This window comes from Tympanuchus pallidicinctus, unplaced genomic scaffold (assembly GCF_026119805.1).
Source record: "Tympanuchus pallidicinctus isolate F22 unplaced genomic scaffold, pur_lepc_1.0 scaffold3, whole genome shotgun sequence".
Classification (NCBI taxonomy): domain Eukaryota; kingdom Metazoa; phylum Chordata; class Aves; order Galliformes; family Phasianidae; genus Tympanuchus; species Tympanuchus pallidicinctus.
The window spans coordinates 92,948,643-92,967,546 of record NW_026294747.1 but is presented as its reverse complement, the minus strand read 5'-3'; the positions used below and the strand labels follow the sequence as shown (position 1 = coordinate 92,967,546).

Below are 18,904 nucleotides of genomic sequence, written 5' to 3'. Positions count from 1 at the left end.
TCTCAGTTCCTGGAAACACATTTCATGCAGTTACATCAGTCTCAGTTGCATCACCATCATAAGTAGAAAACGACTAGTAGCGATAGAGTAAGTTGTCATTCCCCTTTTACTCCAGTTTTTAATCATCCAGAGTGCATAAGTTTATTAACACCCAAGTCACCTATATCTTTGCAATTAAAAGTTTACTTACTATCTCAGTTTCCTATAATCAAAAGTTTTGTATATATCTGTGCAATGACACAGTGGACAGCAATTGTTTCAATGCTGTTGAGTTTTAATATTCATTATAAACACTGAATTAATTTTATAGTCAAAAGGTTATACAAGAGGGATATGTTTGAAAAAAACTAACAAAGTGAACACTTTTGCCTTGTGTAAATTTCAAGTGGTTTAGAAAAAGTTTATCAAATCACTTGAAAGATTTGACAAGTCTCTTTGTTTAGCAAGATATTTAAGGCAATGATAGTACATCAGTAGTGCAAGTTCAACATTGGTAGACATCTTGTCTGACTTCAACAATAAAAAATGTATTTTAAAATAAATTTAACATTGGACTTTAATAAGATTCGCCATTGGTACCTCATGAATTTTTCTGAGATCCTACTACTACACATACTTTCATCACTTGGTTGTGGTTACTGAAAAATGCAGGAAATATGTAACTGAAGATACATGCTTCGTTTACTCAGACCGCTACGTACTCATATATTACAGCTCATAATGGTTTAACTGGCTAATGACGTAGCAAAACAAGGTGTGTAAATAGTAACAAAATCCTTACAGAAGTAACTATTATGATTGAAGAGGTATGCAGGTTTTCATGAGCACAAGCCTTTTTTCAGTTCTAAAGTAGAACTACCATATTGAAAAGCGAGTTTTTAGATAAGGTTATTGCTCTGAGTTAAAGTAGTATCAGCTAATCAATCTGAAAAGTATTTGAATACAATACATCTCAAGTGTGAAGCTTGTAACAGGAAACAAATAAACATATGAATAAAAGATAATGCTGCAAGGATAGCCCACATCTGGAAAATTATTTTTAAATTCCTTGATCCAAGTTAGAGCTCTTGCTGAGTCAGCCTGCTTTGGGCAACAAAAGTTTGATAAACTCTTCATGAACAAATCCTTTTCTGTATGAAAGTAAAATCCATGAATGATTTATTGGTAACAGCAACCCTTTAAAAGCAGGAGTGGAATCATATCACTAAGACTGTGGAATATTATCTGAGACAGTAAGAAAGTTGCTAATGATAGTTGGCAAGTGTTGTCACAGCCTGGTTTAGCTGACAGAGATGGATGCTACCCCTCAGAATATGCATTCTACCTGTCACAGCCAACTAAATACTCAATAGCATAATTTCCTTCAAATAAAATATCACATCCCAAGCAATCAGGAGCAAGAATCCAGTAGAGAAGGTGTGCCTAGAGGAAATGTTGAAATTATCAAGATTCAGTGAGTTCAGCTGTAAGATTACCTCTCTGTTCCCATTAACTGAAGGAAATTGTCAGTCTGGAGGCTGGTTTCCAGTGCTAGACTTTGTGTTGCATGGGATGATCCTTTGTTTAACAGACAAATGCATTTGGCTCCACTAGAATGGTTGTAGCACCAGGCATGTTTCTGGCTTCCTACCTTCCAGTCATGTTGTGCTTCATTGTTTTGGAACATAGAAGAGCATGGTCAGATAAATTAGCCTTTAGATACAACTATCTTCCAGCCCTTTCTTTTCATACCTAGACTTAGGGATCACTTACTGTGCTTCTCATCACATCCCTCCTTTCTGTCTGTTTCTCTTTCAAAACTCAGCAGCAGTCTGCTGAAGAGCCTACTTCCATTCATGGAAATCCTTCCTATGAGCAGGTATCCACCTCTTACCCTATGAGATGGACACCTCTCCTGTCTGCATTTGCCAATCATAGGAAAAGACAGAGGATTAGGATGTCAGGTCCATTTAATGCTGCCAAGAAACAATTCTGAAATGTCCCTTGTGTGCCTCTTTCATCAGCACTGAGTATTTGTAGCTTCAGAAAAATGTTTCTCTTCAGAAATAAGTTAAAATATAGTTTTAAGAAAAAATTTCAAAGAATAAAGAGAGCAACAGAGTTCAAATTAGCACAGTTTTGAGAAGACTATTTCAACTGTGTAAATGTGCAGCAGATTTTCTGTTTCTGAAGCTGTGGACCATTGTAATAAAATAAGTGGCATTACTTTTGGAGCAGCATTCTTATATAGCCTCCCTCTGCACCAGATGCTAATTCTATAGTGCTTCCTACTCTTTTTAATAAGAACGAACTTGTTGCATCCCAGCTGTGGACAAGTTCAAAGTTGTCTTTGATTGCAAACGTCTTGATTCTGAGTGGCCACATATTCTGGCCACAAAACAAAAGAACCATTAAAATAAGCATTGTTTTTAACAAATGTTTTGTACTGTGAGAAGGCGGCTCATGAAATTGTTAGCTTATGTACCTGTCAGTTCAGCTGACCAGAGTGTCAGCAATGCTGCCCTGCAGTCCCTCTGCTGCTAGCTATACATTTCAAGCATGCAGTAATATGTAACTCATAGGTGTATAAAATCATAATAGAACATTTCATCATGTCTAAATAAGGATAGGTGCATGCTCTCTGAATGGTTAACCATTGAAAACATTCAATACAAGGCATTTGACACTAATTTTGCTGGTCAAATCTTCCTCTGAAAGAAGCCTGTGTTGACAAGCCATTTGCTAGGAGCCTTCTGCAGAGTGAGCCTGACTTGATGGGTCGTCGCATAAGCTACTTGACATTTGTCCCCAGTCAGACCCATGCCACATGAAAAATTTACTCAGGCGAGGGGCTCCCAGGAATAAACAGTTCTCTAGTGTTGCTCACAGGGGACTCGGCAAGGTGAGCGGAACTTCAACTTGTCACGGATGCACTGTTCTGACAAACATAAGTAGATGCTAATGGCTAAATCGTGACAGAATAAAGTCCCTCAACCATATGGCTAATTGCCACAACAATATCTTCAGTGTTATTAATCAAGTTTTCATAGTGTGCCATGATAATTGGAATAATTAGAAACAGTGTAGGCATTGCTTGCCTCCGCCACACATACTGCAGACGGGGACGTGGAACAACCACAATTGCACTTTCTGTGCAGCGTTGTTTAATGCTTTCCTTTCCAGCAAATACTATAGTTAATTAATGAATTAGCAGTTTGCTACCAGAGTGTTTTACTGCTAGCAGTCCTTCCATAGGGTCACATAGGTAGCTAAATGAGACCACTAAGCCCCTTGTGCACCTCTTAAAAGATGCAGTGTTCCCATACGAATACAACTACACAGCACAGAACTCCACCAGATATAGGTACTTCGTTTCACAAATATTGGAATTCTTACTCTTGTAGCTAATACGTAAAATTACTTGTTTGGAGCATGTATGAAAAGGATAAAATAACCTGAAATATGTTGTGGATTTTTTAACTGTTTACATGAAAGAAAGTGTTTGATAATGTCACCATAAACTTAAAGGAGAAAGAATTTAGCAAATGTCGATATACATGCATAAAATGAAAACTTCTACTTTTTTTTTAAAAAAGTGGGAAAAACTGAAACTCTGGTTTAGTTGTATCTGTGTCTTAACATATCAATATTGCTAGATGTAAACAGTTACACCATACTCTTACTTGCCTTGATAATGGGATCAGCCTCCAACTTAGATTCTGCCTTAGATCTAAATTTATAAGTAAAGTGTCTATTCTAATTCCTTTATTTATGTTAAGCAGCTAGATCAACATTTTTTATGCTGCCTCTTGGAATAGCCTCACTCAATTCTTACATTCAGAGGTATGACAGCAGGGAAAAATGCTTGGTTTTCCTCAGTGTGTGCATCAACATGTAGTTGACTGGTCACTAAAACTGGCAGATTGATAATGATGACTCCCTTTGTTGGATATATGAAGGCAGTTAGCTAGACTAATAGATTGAAATGGACTGCTGCGTGTATGGCCTCTGAACAGCTTCATAATTCAGTTTTAGAGCATACAATAGATATAATATTGTATTCAGTAATGATATAAATCTTCTCATTTCAAAAACTAAATAAATTTCTTCTCTGCAGTGGAAAGCCACCAAGAGATTTGGAAATGTCCTGTACTTAATTGTAAAGAAATCTGCGGAAGTAACTTCTCAATTTGGGTAGGAAGTGAGAATTCCATCAATTTTAGGTGTATTTTTGAGTCTCAAAGGGAAAGGGTCTCTGAAATGTGTCTCACACCATGATGAGAATAAGAAGAAAAACCCAAATTCTCTCTGCACTGAGGGCTGCCATTGAGGTGATCTGGCCACTGCAGGCATTAGCTCCAAATGTGGAATTTCTAATAGAGTTACTTCATCTACAGAGCTGCTATAAAGCTGGGTGCTCCAGTCATTCATGAAAAATACCCGAGAAAATTCTGGTTGCACAGCAATGATTTAAATAAGTGGAATTAAAAGGAAAAAAAGACTCATGTGAATTGATAAACTGGTGGGGTCAGAGGTATGTTGCCTAATTAACTTGAATACAACGTGTTTTTATAGGCAGATAGCTTCTGAAGAATTAAAATAAGTTTTATCTCCTGAAAGTTTTATTGTAATTTTTACTTAGCATACCAGAAAAAGGTTTATCTGTTACATCATTGCAATGTAGAGTTACAGAAAGGTGATTCAGTTGCAGATTTCATTTTTTAATGGACAAAAAGGCATTTTATTTAATAATCTCAGAGGTAGAAAATAAAAACAGAAGCTTGATAATATTTTATCACTACTTTCTTGTTTACTTCAAAGTTCTTGAAAAATTCTCCCTCTTCCTCGTATGTTAAAATAGACAGTTTTTAGATGACATCTTGTTCAAGTAGATTCTACAGAGACAAATAATAACTGTGGGAGATTTAATATTATGGATCAATGAAACATTGTAGGATTCCTATTCTAAAAAGACTATACAAAAGGATTCGTGTATCTTTTAAAGCTACTGCATGCATCTTGAATCAATGGATAAAGCTATTAGCAAATTTATTTTATCATCTTAAGAACTGTGCTTCAATTACAACACTGAGAGTTGTTTTTCTAATATAATTTCTCCACTTTAAAACCAAATTTAATCATTGCTGTTTAAAGATGGAAAACTTGGGGGTTGGAGTTCCTAATTGCTAATAGCTGATATCAGTAGGAACTTCACTAATTTAGAAGTGCCTCTTTTGTTTCAATAGCTTTATTGCAGCAAATAGTGTTTAAAATCATTCACCTGTAATTATTTTTGTTAAAAAAAGAAAATGTTTTTGCTACTCTGCAGTGATTTTCCAAACAAACTGTACATGTATCATTAGTATTTAGTGCTGTAGGTTTGAATTACATAAGTACAAGAGCAGTAAGAATTCAGTAGTCGCATCTTCGTGTTCTTATATTTTTTTCTTCTGAATGCATATTAGTCATTAAATTATGTCTTTATCAGGGACGAAGTACCAGTGTCCTTGCACTTAATACTTTGTTGCTGACTTCAAAAGATTTTTTTATTGCAGATTATAACACTCCCCTTTGGTCATTCTAGTTTATCACTTTATCATACTAAACCTTGCGTTTTAAATCTGGGTTTTGCCCAAGCTGTAAAAAATGTAGTCATTTTGCAGAAACACAGCAGTGTTCTTCAGTATCTTTCCATTGAATAAAAGCACAGCTTAACCTGGATAATTTTTAAATGAATCATAGTGTAGCAGCTGGATCCCTAGTGTTGTTACAACAGTATTTTGCCCAACGTTTGAAAAATGGATGAGTAACCTTGTTCTTTGATATGTGTTGTAAACTTGACAAAAACTTGACCAAAGAATCCTAACAAGTGTCTAGCTCTAATGTCTTTTTAAAAAATTAATAATGGCAGAAACTACTATTATTATTATGGTCACTGGACTACTGCACAATGAGCGGTCCTTGAGAGCAGCCCTGTGAAGAAGGACCTGGAAGTCTTGATAGATGAAAAACTTAACATGAGCCAGCAGTGTGCCCTTGTGGCTTGGAAGGCAAATGGTATCTTGGGCTCCATCAAAAGAGGAGTGGCCAGCAGGGACAGGGAGGTGATTGTCCCCCTCTACTCTGCTCTTGTGAGGCCCCATCTGGAGTACTGTGTCCAAGAGCGTAGCCACCAGTACAAAAAAGACAGGGAGACAGGGAGTTGGAGAGGGTCCAGAGGAGGGCCACGAATATGATCAGGGGACTGGAGCACCTCCCCTATGAAGACAGGCTGAGGGAGCTGGGCTTGTTCAGACTGGAGAAAAGAAGGCTACGGGGTGACCTCATTGCATTTCAATACCTAAAGGGAGCCTACAAAGAGAAAGGGTTGATAACAGCTGGACAAGGTTTTAAATTGAGGGAGGGGAGACTCAGGTTGGATGTCGGGGAGAAATTCTTTACAGAGAGAGTGGTGAGGTGATGGAACAGGCTGCCCAGAGAGGTTGTGGATGCCCCGTCCATGGAGGTGTTCAAGGCCAGATTGGATGGGGCCCTGTGCAGCTGGTCTGGTATTAAATGTGGAGTTTGGTGGCCCTGCCTGTGTCAGGGGGGTTGGAGATTCATGATCCTTGAGGTCCCTTCCAAACCTTGATTCTGTGATTGTGTTATTCTGTTGCTGCAGATAACAATAGGAATAGAACAGTTTTATTCGTCCTCCCCAGTAACGACCGGTCAGTAAATTGTTATATCCCAGTAACTTGATGTGATGTCTTTCATGCTTATACAAACATAGGTGTTGTGTATGTGAAATACTGAAATTGTTTCACGTTGAATTTAGGAGAAATGGAAAAGAAGCTAACCAACACCTTATAACAAGCTAAAACTGATAGAGGTTAGAACTGATAATGAAAGCAGTCGTGTTCTTAAAATGTATTATTGCATAATTACTGTTACAAATAAGTTTAGATTCAAGCTTTACCAGAAATTGACCGCTGTAAATTTTATGTGGGAACCATAAACAAAACCTGAAAATAGAACTACCTCTTTAAAAACAGTTTGAGTATGCAGAGAAACTAGAACTAGAGAAAAAAATCAAAAGAAAGTTGTCCATTTAATAAAGAGAAGGTGAGCCATTTTACATACAAGCTAAAAGCTTGTTTGAGTCAGTCGTATTTACTGGAGCTTTAGACCAAGATCAGTCAAATACATTTCAAAATCATGACAGCAACCCAAGATTTTAAAGTTCATTGTTCTGAATTCCTACCTTTATCAAACAATCACTGAAACAAAATTATATTATATATATCCAGAATTTTGGAGTAACATGCAACCAAGATTCAAATGTAGCAAATAACCAGATATCCAGGTTTCTCCAGTGGTTTACTAGTAACTGTGGGGTTTTTATTTTTGCTTATGGGGTCACTGGGGCCTAGCAAGGAGCGGCTGGCAGCTTATGACAATCTTTTGGTGTATATTATGAATGCATTTTTGCTGTATGATTTTATATATTACTAGCCTAAGACTGCTCAGCAAGACTGAAAATAGTTGTATTAGAGAGGTAATGTACATAAAGATGAGATAGCAATGCTGCTGGCATAATTCTTAACTAGGATTGGTTTTTTTAGTATTAGTTCTTTCCATTTATACTGTTTCCGTTTACTCAGTTGCCATTCAGTAACTGCGGAGTAGGAACATTCAGCGGAAGTTTAAAACCTGCAATACATTTTAGTGAGTAGAGTCATTGATACTTTGTAAAAATGCTTGCTTTAAGTAAGTTCCTTCTCACTGAGGCATCATTGGAGAATGACATGACACTTGACATGGAGAAACATACGCTTTGGGATGGCTGTGTGAAGGAGCAAAATGCATAATTGTTGTCATCATTAAGTGGATTTCCAAACAGCAAAATAGGACCGTAACCATTCATAATGATACAACAGGCTGGAACTGCATAAAAGAGGAAAACCATAGCACAAACATGAAGGGGGATTGGTGTCTCCCTGTCAGGAGCACTACGATGGCAGGTGCTACTGCAGGAGGTGGCTGCAGGTTGGCAGCAGCCGTATGTAACAGCAGCAGTCAAAGAAAGTCTGCAGCCAAGAGCAGCGCTGGTGGCTGAACAGGTCACCTAAAGTTAGCTAGGTACTGGAGCAGAAAGCTACCCAAAGCAGGCTAGTACGTTCAGTATTTTTATCGTAATGTATTTGTAGCAATTTTAAGCATTACTGCTTAAAGATACAAAGGCATATTTTTCATTAAGTGCATTACCTGATTACCCTGCCCTAACCCAATCACCTGATATTTTCAAAATTTCACCTTTTGATTGAACTCACCCCTTTCCCTTTGGGCTCACATTGGCAACCAGCAAACCAGGGACCATTTCTGGTACTGAATGTCCCTCTGTTGAGGGCGCTTTTGCTTTGCATTTGTAGCTGTGATTGCTGTTCTCATCCATACAAGCGCTCCGAGCCCCACTGCAGCAGTGGAATCCCTGTGGCAGGAGATGGCCAGCCTGTTGCTAACAGCCTGCCCAGCATCCCACACAGGAGTCCTCAGGTGGGAAATGCAGGTGTTTGAGCACAGAGCACAGGCACTGGCTCTGCCCAGAGTAGTACTCGCTGCTTGGCGCTGAACTGTTAAATTCTTGATTCACCATAGAGCTTTAAATTCTTTAGAATGTTGTTGTTCCGCGTCCTTTTTCCATATCTTATTTTTATAAAAGCAGATCACAGCCGAAGTCTGTGCTGCTACCCTTTCTCCTAAATTATTGACCGTGACTTTCCATAGTAAATTGTGATGGCTACAAATGTTTGCTTGAACATAATTCATGGCAGAGCTTAAAGAGACAGAGCCTACGTGTAATTTTCTCAGTCAGTAAACAACTGATGTTAATTTTGGCATTTCTCAGCTTTTGAGTGCTTAGTTTTGATAAGATGGTGTTTCTTACAATACTTGATCCATTGAATTAATTTTCTTATTTAAAGAAAGCAGCAAAACTTATACTGAAAAAGAAGATTTCCTGCAAAATACTACTGATCCTCTCCTTCTCCAGAGGACTTCCCCTCCTGAGCCCTGCAGGCAATGGAAACCAGATTGCAGCATCCTCCTCCAGTGCAGCATTGAGTGGTGCCAGCCATGGCAAGGGGTGGCGCTGTAGGGGGCAGCACACACCAGTGCCATTTCCTACACAGGGCATTGGGGTGAGAAGGGCGGGAGGGTGAATTCTGCACAGGCATGGCAGTGGTGTGAGTTAGGAAGAGAACATGCTTGTGGATACCTGCATTCTACTAAGCTTGCATCAACTGAGGAGGCATCGAATGTGGGCATTTTTATTTGTTTTTAATATGCACAGCAAAAGGAAATACCAGAGACCTTATTATTTTCACTTCAGATCTTAGCAAGCTGTTTGGGGAAAAAAAAAAATTTGCACGGGCAGAATTATTTTTTTTACTGAATTAAAAAATCAAGCCATGAGTAGAGGCTTAGGTTGCGAATTGTACTGAATACTAAATTTAACAAAAGCATATCTGGCTGAAAACAGACTCTTACAGTAGAAGGTTTTAGGCAACTTATTGACAAACACTGGTTTCTGCACAAAATCATTCACAAGTATCTGCAGAATGGATGCGGAGCAGCTGCATGTCCCAGGCCATGCCTGGCCTCTCCTGGCATGGTGGTTTATCAGACTCCTGCTGATTTTCTGGTGCTGCTTTGTTCTTATAAAAGGACAAACTATGCCCCTACTAAGCTCTCTGAAATGCTTTGTGTGGAACCATTTCTTACTTATTTTTTTTAAGAATTTTCTCCGAAAAGACAGAGAAGGTAACCAGCTACATATATGCAACAGAAAAGCTGTCTGTAGTTAAAGTAAGTTAATTTTATCAAGGCTTGGAGAATAGTCTGGTAAGTCCCAGTCAGTATGGTTGTGATTTAAGTTAAAACTGGTGAAGCTGGATCATTGCCTAGTTTAATGGCTTTACTAGAGCACAGTTTTCTCCTGCTTTCTCTGTATGTAAGGCCATTAATGAATCATTATCTATTGTCAGCAATTACTGATGTCTTGAGAATATTGTTTTAATTATATAGAAATTAAAAGTAGAAGATACAGTTACATATGCTATAGTGTAGGGAGTAGAACCTTGCTATATTATGGCTTTAAAGAATCTGTGCTTTTGCAGATTTTAATGGCTGAGGGTGTCTGGTAAAATATGAATTATTGTATGATAGCACACGATAAAAGATATACTAGTGTGAGCCTCACAGTCTGCAGGTGTAACAGATGTAAGGCAAGATTAACAGGACAGAACAATAATTAAACCACAGACAGCAATCTCAGAAAAAAAAAAAAGCTTTCCGTGTCCAATGCAATTATTAAGTGTTTCTGAAATTCTCTGCAAATATTTGTAAAAGCAATAGAAATCTGTTCATTTGAAAGAGAGCTTTTCAGTACAGACACTTACTTTAAGGAATTAAGAACCTTTTTTTGGAATATAAAAGCTGACTGAAGTCCTGTGATAGCATGGTTCATAAGCAATACAGTCCTTGGTTTATTGATGCTAAGAGCTAAACACTGCTAAAGAAAATGAGAGAGCAATTAGTATATATGCATTTAGAACAGTGAGTTGCATACTCCCTTTAGGACAGGAGCATTCAAATAATTAACGATAATATTATGGTTGCAAAAGGAAGTCCAGTTGTTCTTTGGCAGCCTACATCTGTGAAACATGATACCTCTGGGGACTGAGAATTAATTTTCCCAGGAGAAAGTGTAAAAGCAGGAGAAAAAAAAAAGAATGACTTCTGCTTGAGCAGAATAAACCTGCATCTACAAACGATTAACACTGCATAATGAAGTAGTAAAGAAGCAAAAGAGATTTCTAATAAAAGACTAATAACAAATCCCATTACACCGCGGTGTATTTTTTCCCTTGAAGTGTATTAGATGGCTAGCAAAGCTTCTGCGTGAGAACTGGTTAGTTGCAGGCAAAGTCAGCTAGAATGCTTCAAGCTTAGCTCTAATTCTGTTCCTAACAGTTTGTTTAACATTAAAGTTGTGGTTTTACAGGTGGGAGAGGTTGTTAATGGAAGCAATAGGCTTCACACAGAGTTTGGGTAATGTTTGTGTCACTGTAGGGTAATAGTCTCCTGTGGGCTAGACACTGTAGGGTAACATGCTGCTATGTGGTAAAGGCCCCTAGCTACAGCTGACATGGTATTAAATGTACACAGGTCACTCCAAAAGTAATGCCTGTATTTATTCCCATGGAAAATACAGCAGATACAAAGAGTACAGTAGCACTCTTTTATAGAACTAATTATCAGCTACAAAAGACTATTTTTCAACGCAGTCGCCACCATTATCTCTACATTTTCATCAGCAACAGACAAGAGACTGCTTGCCATGCTTTACAAGAATTTGCACCAGCAGCAGTGGCTCGCTATTGCCACTGCTGAAACACAACCCAGTGCTTCACTGTGCTCACATCCACTGTTTGATCTGTGTAAATATTAAGCAAGCATCGATGAATGTCAACGGGTGCCATTTTTTCTGCATGGAGGCATTCAGTTCCACATCTTTGCTTCATGCACACTTCCATGTCAGACGCTGCTCTGTCACACTGCCCCTCTGCTGCCATCTGTTGCACAGCAACAAAATGCAAGGGAATATTGGTGGGAAGATTCAGCCTCTACTGCCGCATTTCCAACGTCCTCTGATGTTGTGGGCCAACGTGGTTAAATAAGATGCATCACTTTCAGAGCAGCCCTTGTAATAGATAAGTCCTGCATTTTGTTAACTGGTCTTTTGACTTTGCATTCTGCAGCCTGAAATTATGTCCTTCTAGGGAAAGGGTTTGATCAGAGAAGCAAATACCAGAGTTTTGGTTTTGTCGTAGCTAATATTGTGGCTGTTATAATTACTATGCTAAAAGAAGTTACAAGAGCTTAGAACGTAAATGTTGGATGTGAAGATAATAAGAATTAGATAAGACTGTTTTTTGAAATTGCTTATTTTCAATTTTAAGAGGGAACGTTCTTGCTGGGAATAATACTCTGTGCAGTGATCTCTATGTCTGTAACATGGACATTTTTATGGGTTATATACACAATGGCAGAGCATATAATAGTTTCAATGAACAAAACTTCAATTGACAAAACAGTAGCTTTCAGTCTCTATTGAAAGAGAGTACAGATTGTCACCTCACCTGACATGCTGAGATCCATTTATGCAGCAGTGAACTTTTATTACCAGAAAAAAAAAATTAAAAAATAATTTAAAAAAAAATTAAAAAAAACCATAGATGCCTTAAAACAACAAGTTCTGGTACAAAAGTGGTTAAACACAATTCCTCAAAAGTGAAACTAATCTTCATGAAATTTCCAGTTGCCTTTTTGGAAAGTTTTGTGAATTTTATAGAATGACTCAATTTGCTTAGCAGAAATTCACAATCAGTCTGTTTTTGTCACTGAGTAAACAGATTCTGCATTGAGTAGAAATTTGCATATCCCAGCTATGAACGTAATTCATTATTTTTAAGTCCATTTTATAATAATTATTCTAGGATTGATGTACTAACTCCTTCGCAGCTTTTACAATTGCAACCTTAAATAATTCTTGCTAGCTAAAAAGATACCAAAGTAATGGTTCTGTTTTGGAATAGGAAAGGGAAGTGCCTGTCTTGAGGTCAGCAAGTAGGCCAGTGTAAGGGCCAGAACTGCGTATGAGAAAGCTTGAGAAATTTTCTTCTGCATCTCAGTCTTCTAGTCTCAAGCAAATGTTGCCTTAGTCAGACAGATTTTCCCCTTTTTCTATGAAAACAGCAGAGGTATGATCAGGACTTAATGCTGTAGACTACTTGCAGATTATCACTAAATCTGGTAAAGATTTAAATTATGTTTAGTCAAAAAAGAATCTGTAGCATATTTTTCATGGATCTGCAAACACTGCTTTCGAAAAGGGAGCAAGGCTCTTCAGAGCAAGTGTGGGCTGATCCATTTTCACTGTTGTTTATCATCTGCCTTCAATTGGCTCTCACTTGCCGGAGGTTTTCAGGGCTTTTAGAAACCACTGGCTTCATGCAGCTTCCCTGTTCCAGGCCATTCTTGCATGACATGGTCTTACTTCCATCTTCAAAGAATATCACATCAATTGCTCAAAAATACAGTATGTGGAATTGGTGTGATATTTCTTTTAAGGTTAACCTATGTAAGAGTAATCAGTAAACCACTACAGTCAGTACTGTATTGCTTCCCATAATGTAAATACAATAATATTTCCAAAAACACAATTAAGTAATTCTCATATACCTTCCGAATTTGCAAAATTTGCTGGTAAAACACTTTGTATTGTAGCTGATCCTGTGGTATATATACTGCCTTCCCAATATTTGTCAAAATGCAAGGGTGCAACTCACGTCTTTTCTTTTTTTCAGGCGGTGGGTAAGGCTGCTCTTTGGACGTGAATTCCCACTCCAGGACCTTCTTGTTGTCTGGGACGCTCTATTTGCTGACAGTATCACCCTGAATTTAGTTGACTACATTTTTGTAGCCATGTTGTTATATATTAGAGATGCCTGTGAGTATCACTTTTCTCATGATCTTTTAAGAATGCCAACCTATTTTTTGCAGAAAAAAAGGGCTCAAGAAATGCTAAATTTCATTGTGATTTTTTTAACAAACTGAAAATACTTTTAGATGCCATGAAAGGAGCCATTTGTTTTCAGATGCAGTCTGCTGTGTTTACGAAATAAATTGTATCTGAGAGTTAAATGCAGGTTTGTTTTCTGGGTAGTTCTGTGTTTTTCTATGGAGTTGCAGACTGTGTGTGGGAATTGACTCAGGTATGTATAGAGCTCCACCTTCTGACAAAGCTGATGAATTGAGTAAAGCCTCTGATGCTGGAGATGCATCTTTTGCTGTTCTGTGAAAATGCATAAGGCAGTGACTCATAATTTTCCAGGTTATATCTTGGAGGAAATCTGTGTGCAAAGATGAGTAACAATTACAAAATACTTGTATTTTATCCAAGAGTGGTGTCTTCAAAAAACTGATTAATTAGTTTTATTGTATTTAATCATACATGAAATTATGTGCTAAGGTGAGTTCTTAAAGGCTGCTGATGAGCAAAAAATGCATGAAGGTGAGCTAAAGGAAATCCCAAAAATGTCACTAGTGTATGTAACTGTGAATGAGAGAAAGAAGATATATTATTTAAAAGATTTGTACTTATGCCTCATCATATTTTGCAGAGAATTCTATGTATGAGTTTGCCGCAGCAAAGTATGTGTTTTGCAGTCAGATGCATGTCTGTCATTAAATATATGAATTCTTTAGCATGCTGTTCAGTGTTAATTATATACAATCTGTAAATTTTAGCTTCTAACAAGGTCACATATTTGACACAATTTTGTATTCTAGGACACATAAAGTTTTCAGCTTCTGTGGTTCCTATTTTAGGGTCCAATCTTGAAAATATAACATGCATTTACTTTACACATACTGTCATTTCATTGCCTGCCATAGAACTTCATGTGGGGTTTTTTTTGTTGCCTTTTAATAAACATTTAGCATATAGAGCTGCTTTACATTCTTCTAAAAGAAGTGGATGCTTAATTCAGCAAAGAGATTTCAAAATAAATAGTTCTGTTTCAGGATTATGTAATTCCAAATCATTATGTCTGAAATTTCAGTCTCCTTTATGCAGTAAACTGAAATAATCCTTAAAATTTTGGTATAGTTATATGATGCAGATACATGTAAAAATATTTCTTAACATCAGCATTTTATTTTGTGCCATCATTTCTCTTTAAAAACACTTTAGAAATATATTTGTAAGCACTCTGTCTCTCCTAGAGGAGAGAAGATTGTTTTGGAGTTGTTTTGTTTTGCTTTCTCGTGCTGACACACAAGTATCGGTATGAGGTAACTAAAAAAGTAAGCTAAAAATGTATTCCAGGCATCGGTATGAAATCAGTCTCCCTCTTTTCTCTGAAATCCCAGCTTTAATAAATAAAGTAGCAAATGGCTTTAACAGTGAGTACATTTGCTTGGATGGTAGGCAAAGATATCTCATCAGGACAGCTAATATTGTTTCTTTCCATAGTTGGATTTAATCAGTTACTCTAAGCTTAGTAGGTTGGGGAAACAAAAAATACCCTATCAGAAGTGTTGTAAAGTTGAATATATTGTTAACTCCAAATTCAGAGATTTCTTGACTTTATAAAAGTCAACTTTCCTTACCTATCTGTAAAGATTTTTGTTTCTGTTTTCCCTTTTATTTATATTAATATTTGAGCTGAGGTGGAGTTCAAAGTTCTGTTGTAACATTTTTAAAAACATTCTCAAATAAGTTTCTAAAAACTTCATTCGCTGAAAGGAAATGTTAGCTCAAAATCCACCATGATATTGATCTTCTATACATAAGCCATCTGTAAACTTTCAATTTAAAAACAGTGAAACAATGAAAATAGCAATGTAAATCTTAAGAAATTACGTTACAAAAAATATCAAACATAAGCCATAATAATAATAAATTACTGAAAGCATTTGAGAGTTTAAAAGTGATGCAGATGCTTTTCTACCAGCACAGTGGGGACTGGGGAAGAAGTAGCTGGTTTAGGAATTGCTGGATCTTTTTTGGTTTTCTTATTGTATTGACAAGAACATGGTTTTAAGAAAGTAGCTTATCTGCTATATATTTCTTTTTTATTATTATTATATTTTAAAATTCTGTTACACAAGTTATGTCTTATTTAATGAGAGTGTAACGTTTTGATTGCTTGATTACTGTGCATACACAAAACATAGTTGAAATGACTTGATTGTTTTAAAGACTGCCGATATGTAGTGATGTATACAGCCGTTCTGTGAACAGCTCTGTTCTGTTTAACATCTGTATCCATGCAGAGCTTTATTCTTGCAGTGGTAATCCTCACAAACCAAGTGTCCAGTCATGTACCAAACTACTGGTGAGTTTTAATAAATTATTTCCTTGGATTCTTTGGAAGAAAAGCACCTTTGTTTAAAAGTGTGTCAAATCTAAATGAGTGTGTTACTAATTTTTCACTGATATGGACTGAACGTGAGCAGTTAGTTGTTCATGAAATCAGAATTGAAAGGAGAGCTCAGTGCAAAGAATGTGTATGTATTTTATATACTTACCTTCCCTTCAAGAATCTAATTTTGACTGATGAGTGTTTGAATAAGTATACTTCTATCACGTTCCCACTTGATAAGAAAGACTAGTTATGAGCATTATTAGCATATACTTTTTCTTACCTAAAAGCACCCTGAATATTTTAAGAGAAATAAAGGAACCATAGCCTCTTCTTAGAGGAGTTGATTTGTTATTTTTGTTATAGTGCAAGATGTTCACATAATCTATGTTTAACTCAATTTAGGTCTACTAAATAGAACATAGCAATGCGTGAAGCAGCAGGGGAAAGTAGTCACACCATTCCTGGGTTAGGAAGTCATCTTCATACAGGATTGGCAGCATCAGACGTGAAACTCTGAACAAATGACAGGTGGCAGTAAATTAGGGCTTGATTGAGGACAAGTACAGTTAGTTTTCCACTTTTTTGACTGGTGCTTGCATCCAATAATGATTATTGGACCAATAGTGAAAAGTCAGTCTTTATAAAGCAGAGAAGAGAAAGCAACTTAATGTTCTTCTGGGCACTGCGTAGCAAATATTAATCAAAAGGCAATAAGGTTGCTTTTTCTATCACAGGAGTTTCTCTGCTGCTTTCCCTAGAAATACCAATCACATTTTTCTCTGGCAAAGTGATAACTGGTTTTCACAGTGTGAGTTGAATCCAGATGTGACTCTTGCAAAGATGTTGAGTGAAAGACAAGCACAGAGTGGCAACCATCAAGCTTATATGACAAAGCAGTAGATGGTCTTTCACCCTGTGCAGTAGCACCATCCAGCTATGGCTGAGACAGGAGAAATTGGTATTGTAGAGTCTTCCTCCAGAAACTTCGTCCTGGGTTTGATTCTCAGAAATCCTTTTAACTCTTCATTTACAGAAAAGGAGAGGGTTGGATTTTTTATCTGCTATTTTCTGCATGATTTTTAAGAACGTTGCCACTTTCTTTGATAATATCAAACGTTTCGTCCTTAAAAGCCAAAGATAGTTCACTCTTGAAATGAAGAAGGATACCAATAGGTGTTTCAGCAAAGTAATCCCTTTAACCCAATATTATCCAGCAAATAGAGCACTAGCAGTGATATTCTTTTCTGCAACAATTTCTACATGAAAAAGGAAGAACTGAATGTATGAGAAAATCCCTAACAATGAAATAGAAGTTAGCAGGCCTTCCTCATTAAGGTCCGAGTTTTTTAAACATATCAGTGGTGGCAAGGATTCATTTTAAAACTGATCTTTTAGGGAGCATAGGGGACTAAGTTGGTGACATAAAAGTTGTTGTTTTTTTTTTTAAATTGTTCAATTGTTTCTCTATTCTCCATTTCAAAAAATTAATAGAGTAAGTGCCTTCTGTTTGAAAATATCAGTTTTTTTTCAGGGTTCAAGTCTGTGCCATTAAAAAAAATCAGATTTTTTAATATTTAATTTTCTCTGTATCAGTGCGACAGCAAATAACTCTTCCAGGATAAATAAAGGAAGAATAATTTAATCAATTTTCCGTTGCAAAATAGAACATGTACTGACATGCTCAAAACAGAAATGTATTGGTTTTAATTCCTGTCATTTATAAAAGTACGCATTATGTGCTATCCATTGTCAGTATTTTTATTTGCTTTGGTAAAAAGGTATAATCATAACTGTAGTACAGTATCTGAAATTTGATTTACACGGGAGAATTGGATTGGTTGTGTAATATGTGTTGCTGGTATTATGCGCCTCTGAAAGATCTCTGACTGAGACCATTGTATTGTGTTCATTATGCTACTCTGTGACTTCAAGAAGAAAAAAAACTGGTACCTGAATATGAACAAGAAAAACAAAGGATAGGAAAAGAACAGGCAGAACAGATAAAGAATGAGTAGGATAAGTGAGTGCTTTACAAATGAAAGCAGATGTATGAAATTACAAGCTGTCGGATCAGCAACGGAAATGAAGATGATAAAGTGGTTCCCTACACAGATTATAATTATTCATTTTGCCCAGTCCTGCATCTTTTCCCCGTAATCCTCTTGTTGAGGGAGGAAAGGTATGGGAGGATATGAGGCTTATTCACATGAAAGAAAAAAATGTAAAGCATTTAAATCTCTCTGTCCACAGAACAATCATTTATTTTGCCTTTTATTGATTCAAAATAAGTCTATGTTTGCAAGATCTTTTCTGGTGTGGAAGCCTGATTAGAAGTATTTCTTGTTACAACTAAAGTTCTCAGAATAGTAGTCTGTTAAAAATTTCATTATAATTATTAGCGTTTGAGTCTGTCTTTATATTGCACAGTGCAAGCAGCAGTAACAGGCATTGCTTTGACAGCTGTGGCAGATGGATTGCCTGGATTTAGATGGTGCAAAAGAAATGAAGTAGTTTACACAGACCTGCCTGAAAAGATGTCTTTAATAATTGCACTCATAATGAGATTGATTTGGAGAAAAAAAAAAAAAAAGAAAAAGAAAGAAACAGAAGATGACAGTGACAAGCAAAGAACTGTATAGAATATACTTAGCTTCATATGAAATCAACTTCCTAATAATTTCTAAATAAGTAAAAAATTCTTCTTAATGTTTACAGTGTATTTTCATTCTAAGTATTTCTGAAATGCAAATCTAACCTTTTCCCTTTGTACTTAACATTCCATAAAAAGTTTTTTGATTTACTAGAAAACAGGGGAGTTGTTTACCTCAGTTTATATTTGCATATGAATGTGCGATTACATGTGTGAGTGCGTATATCTGTCTATGTGCATAAGAATACGATAAAATATATTTCAGCAAAGAATTATCAGAACGGGAAAAAGTTGCCATGTA

General features: G+C 36.7%; 1 protein-coding gene across 1 annotated transcript in view; it reads left to right on the top strand.

Moving 5' to 3' along the window:
- Positions 1-18,904, top strand: part of TBC1D5 (TBC1 domain family member 5) — a 293,599-nt gene that overhangs the window by 206,190 nt on the left and 68,505 nt on the right. Inside the window, exon 13 of the mRNA XM_052695951.1 lies at positions 13,389-13,531. Within this exon, the coding sequence (XP_052551911.1) occupies positions 13,389-13,531 (143 nt within the window). The remainder of the gene's footprint in view (positions 1-13,388; positions 13,532-18,904) is intronic.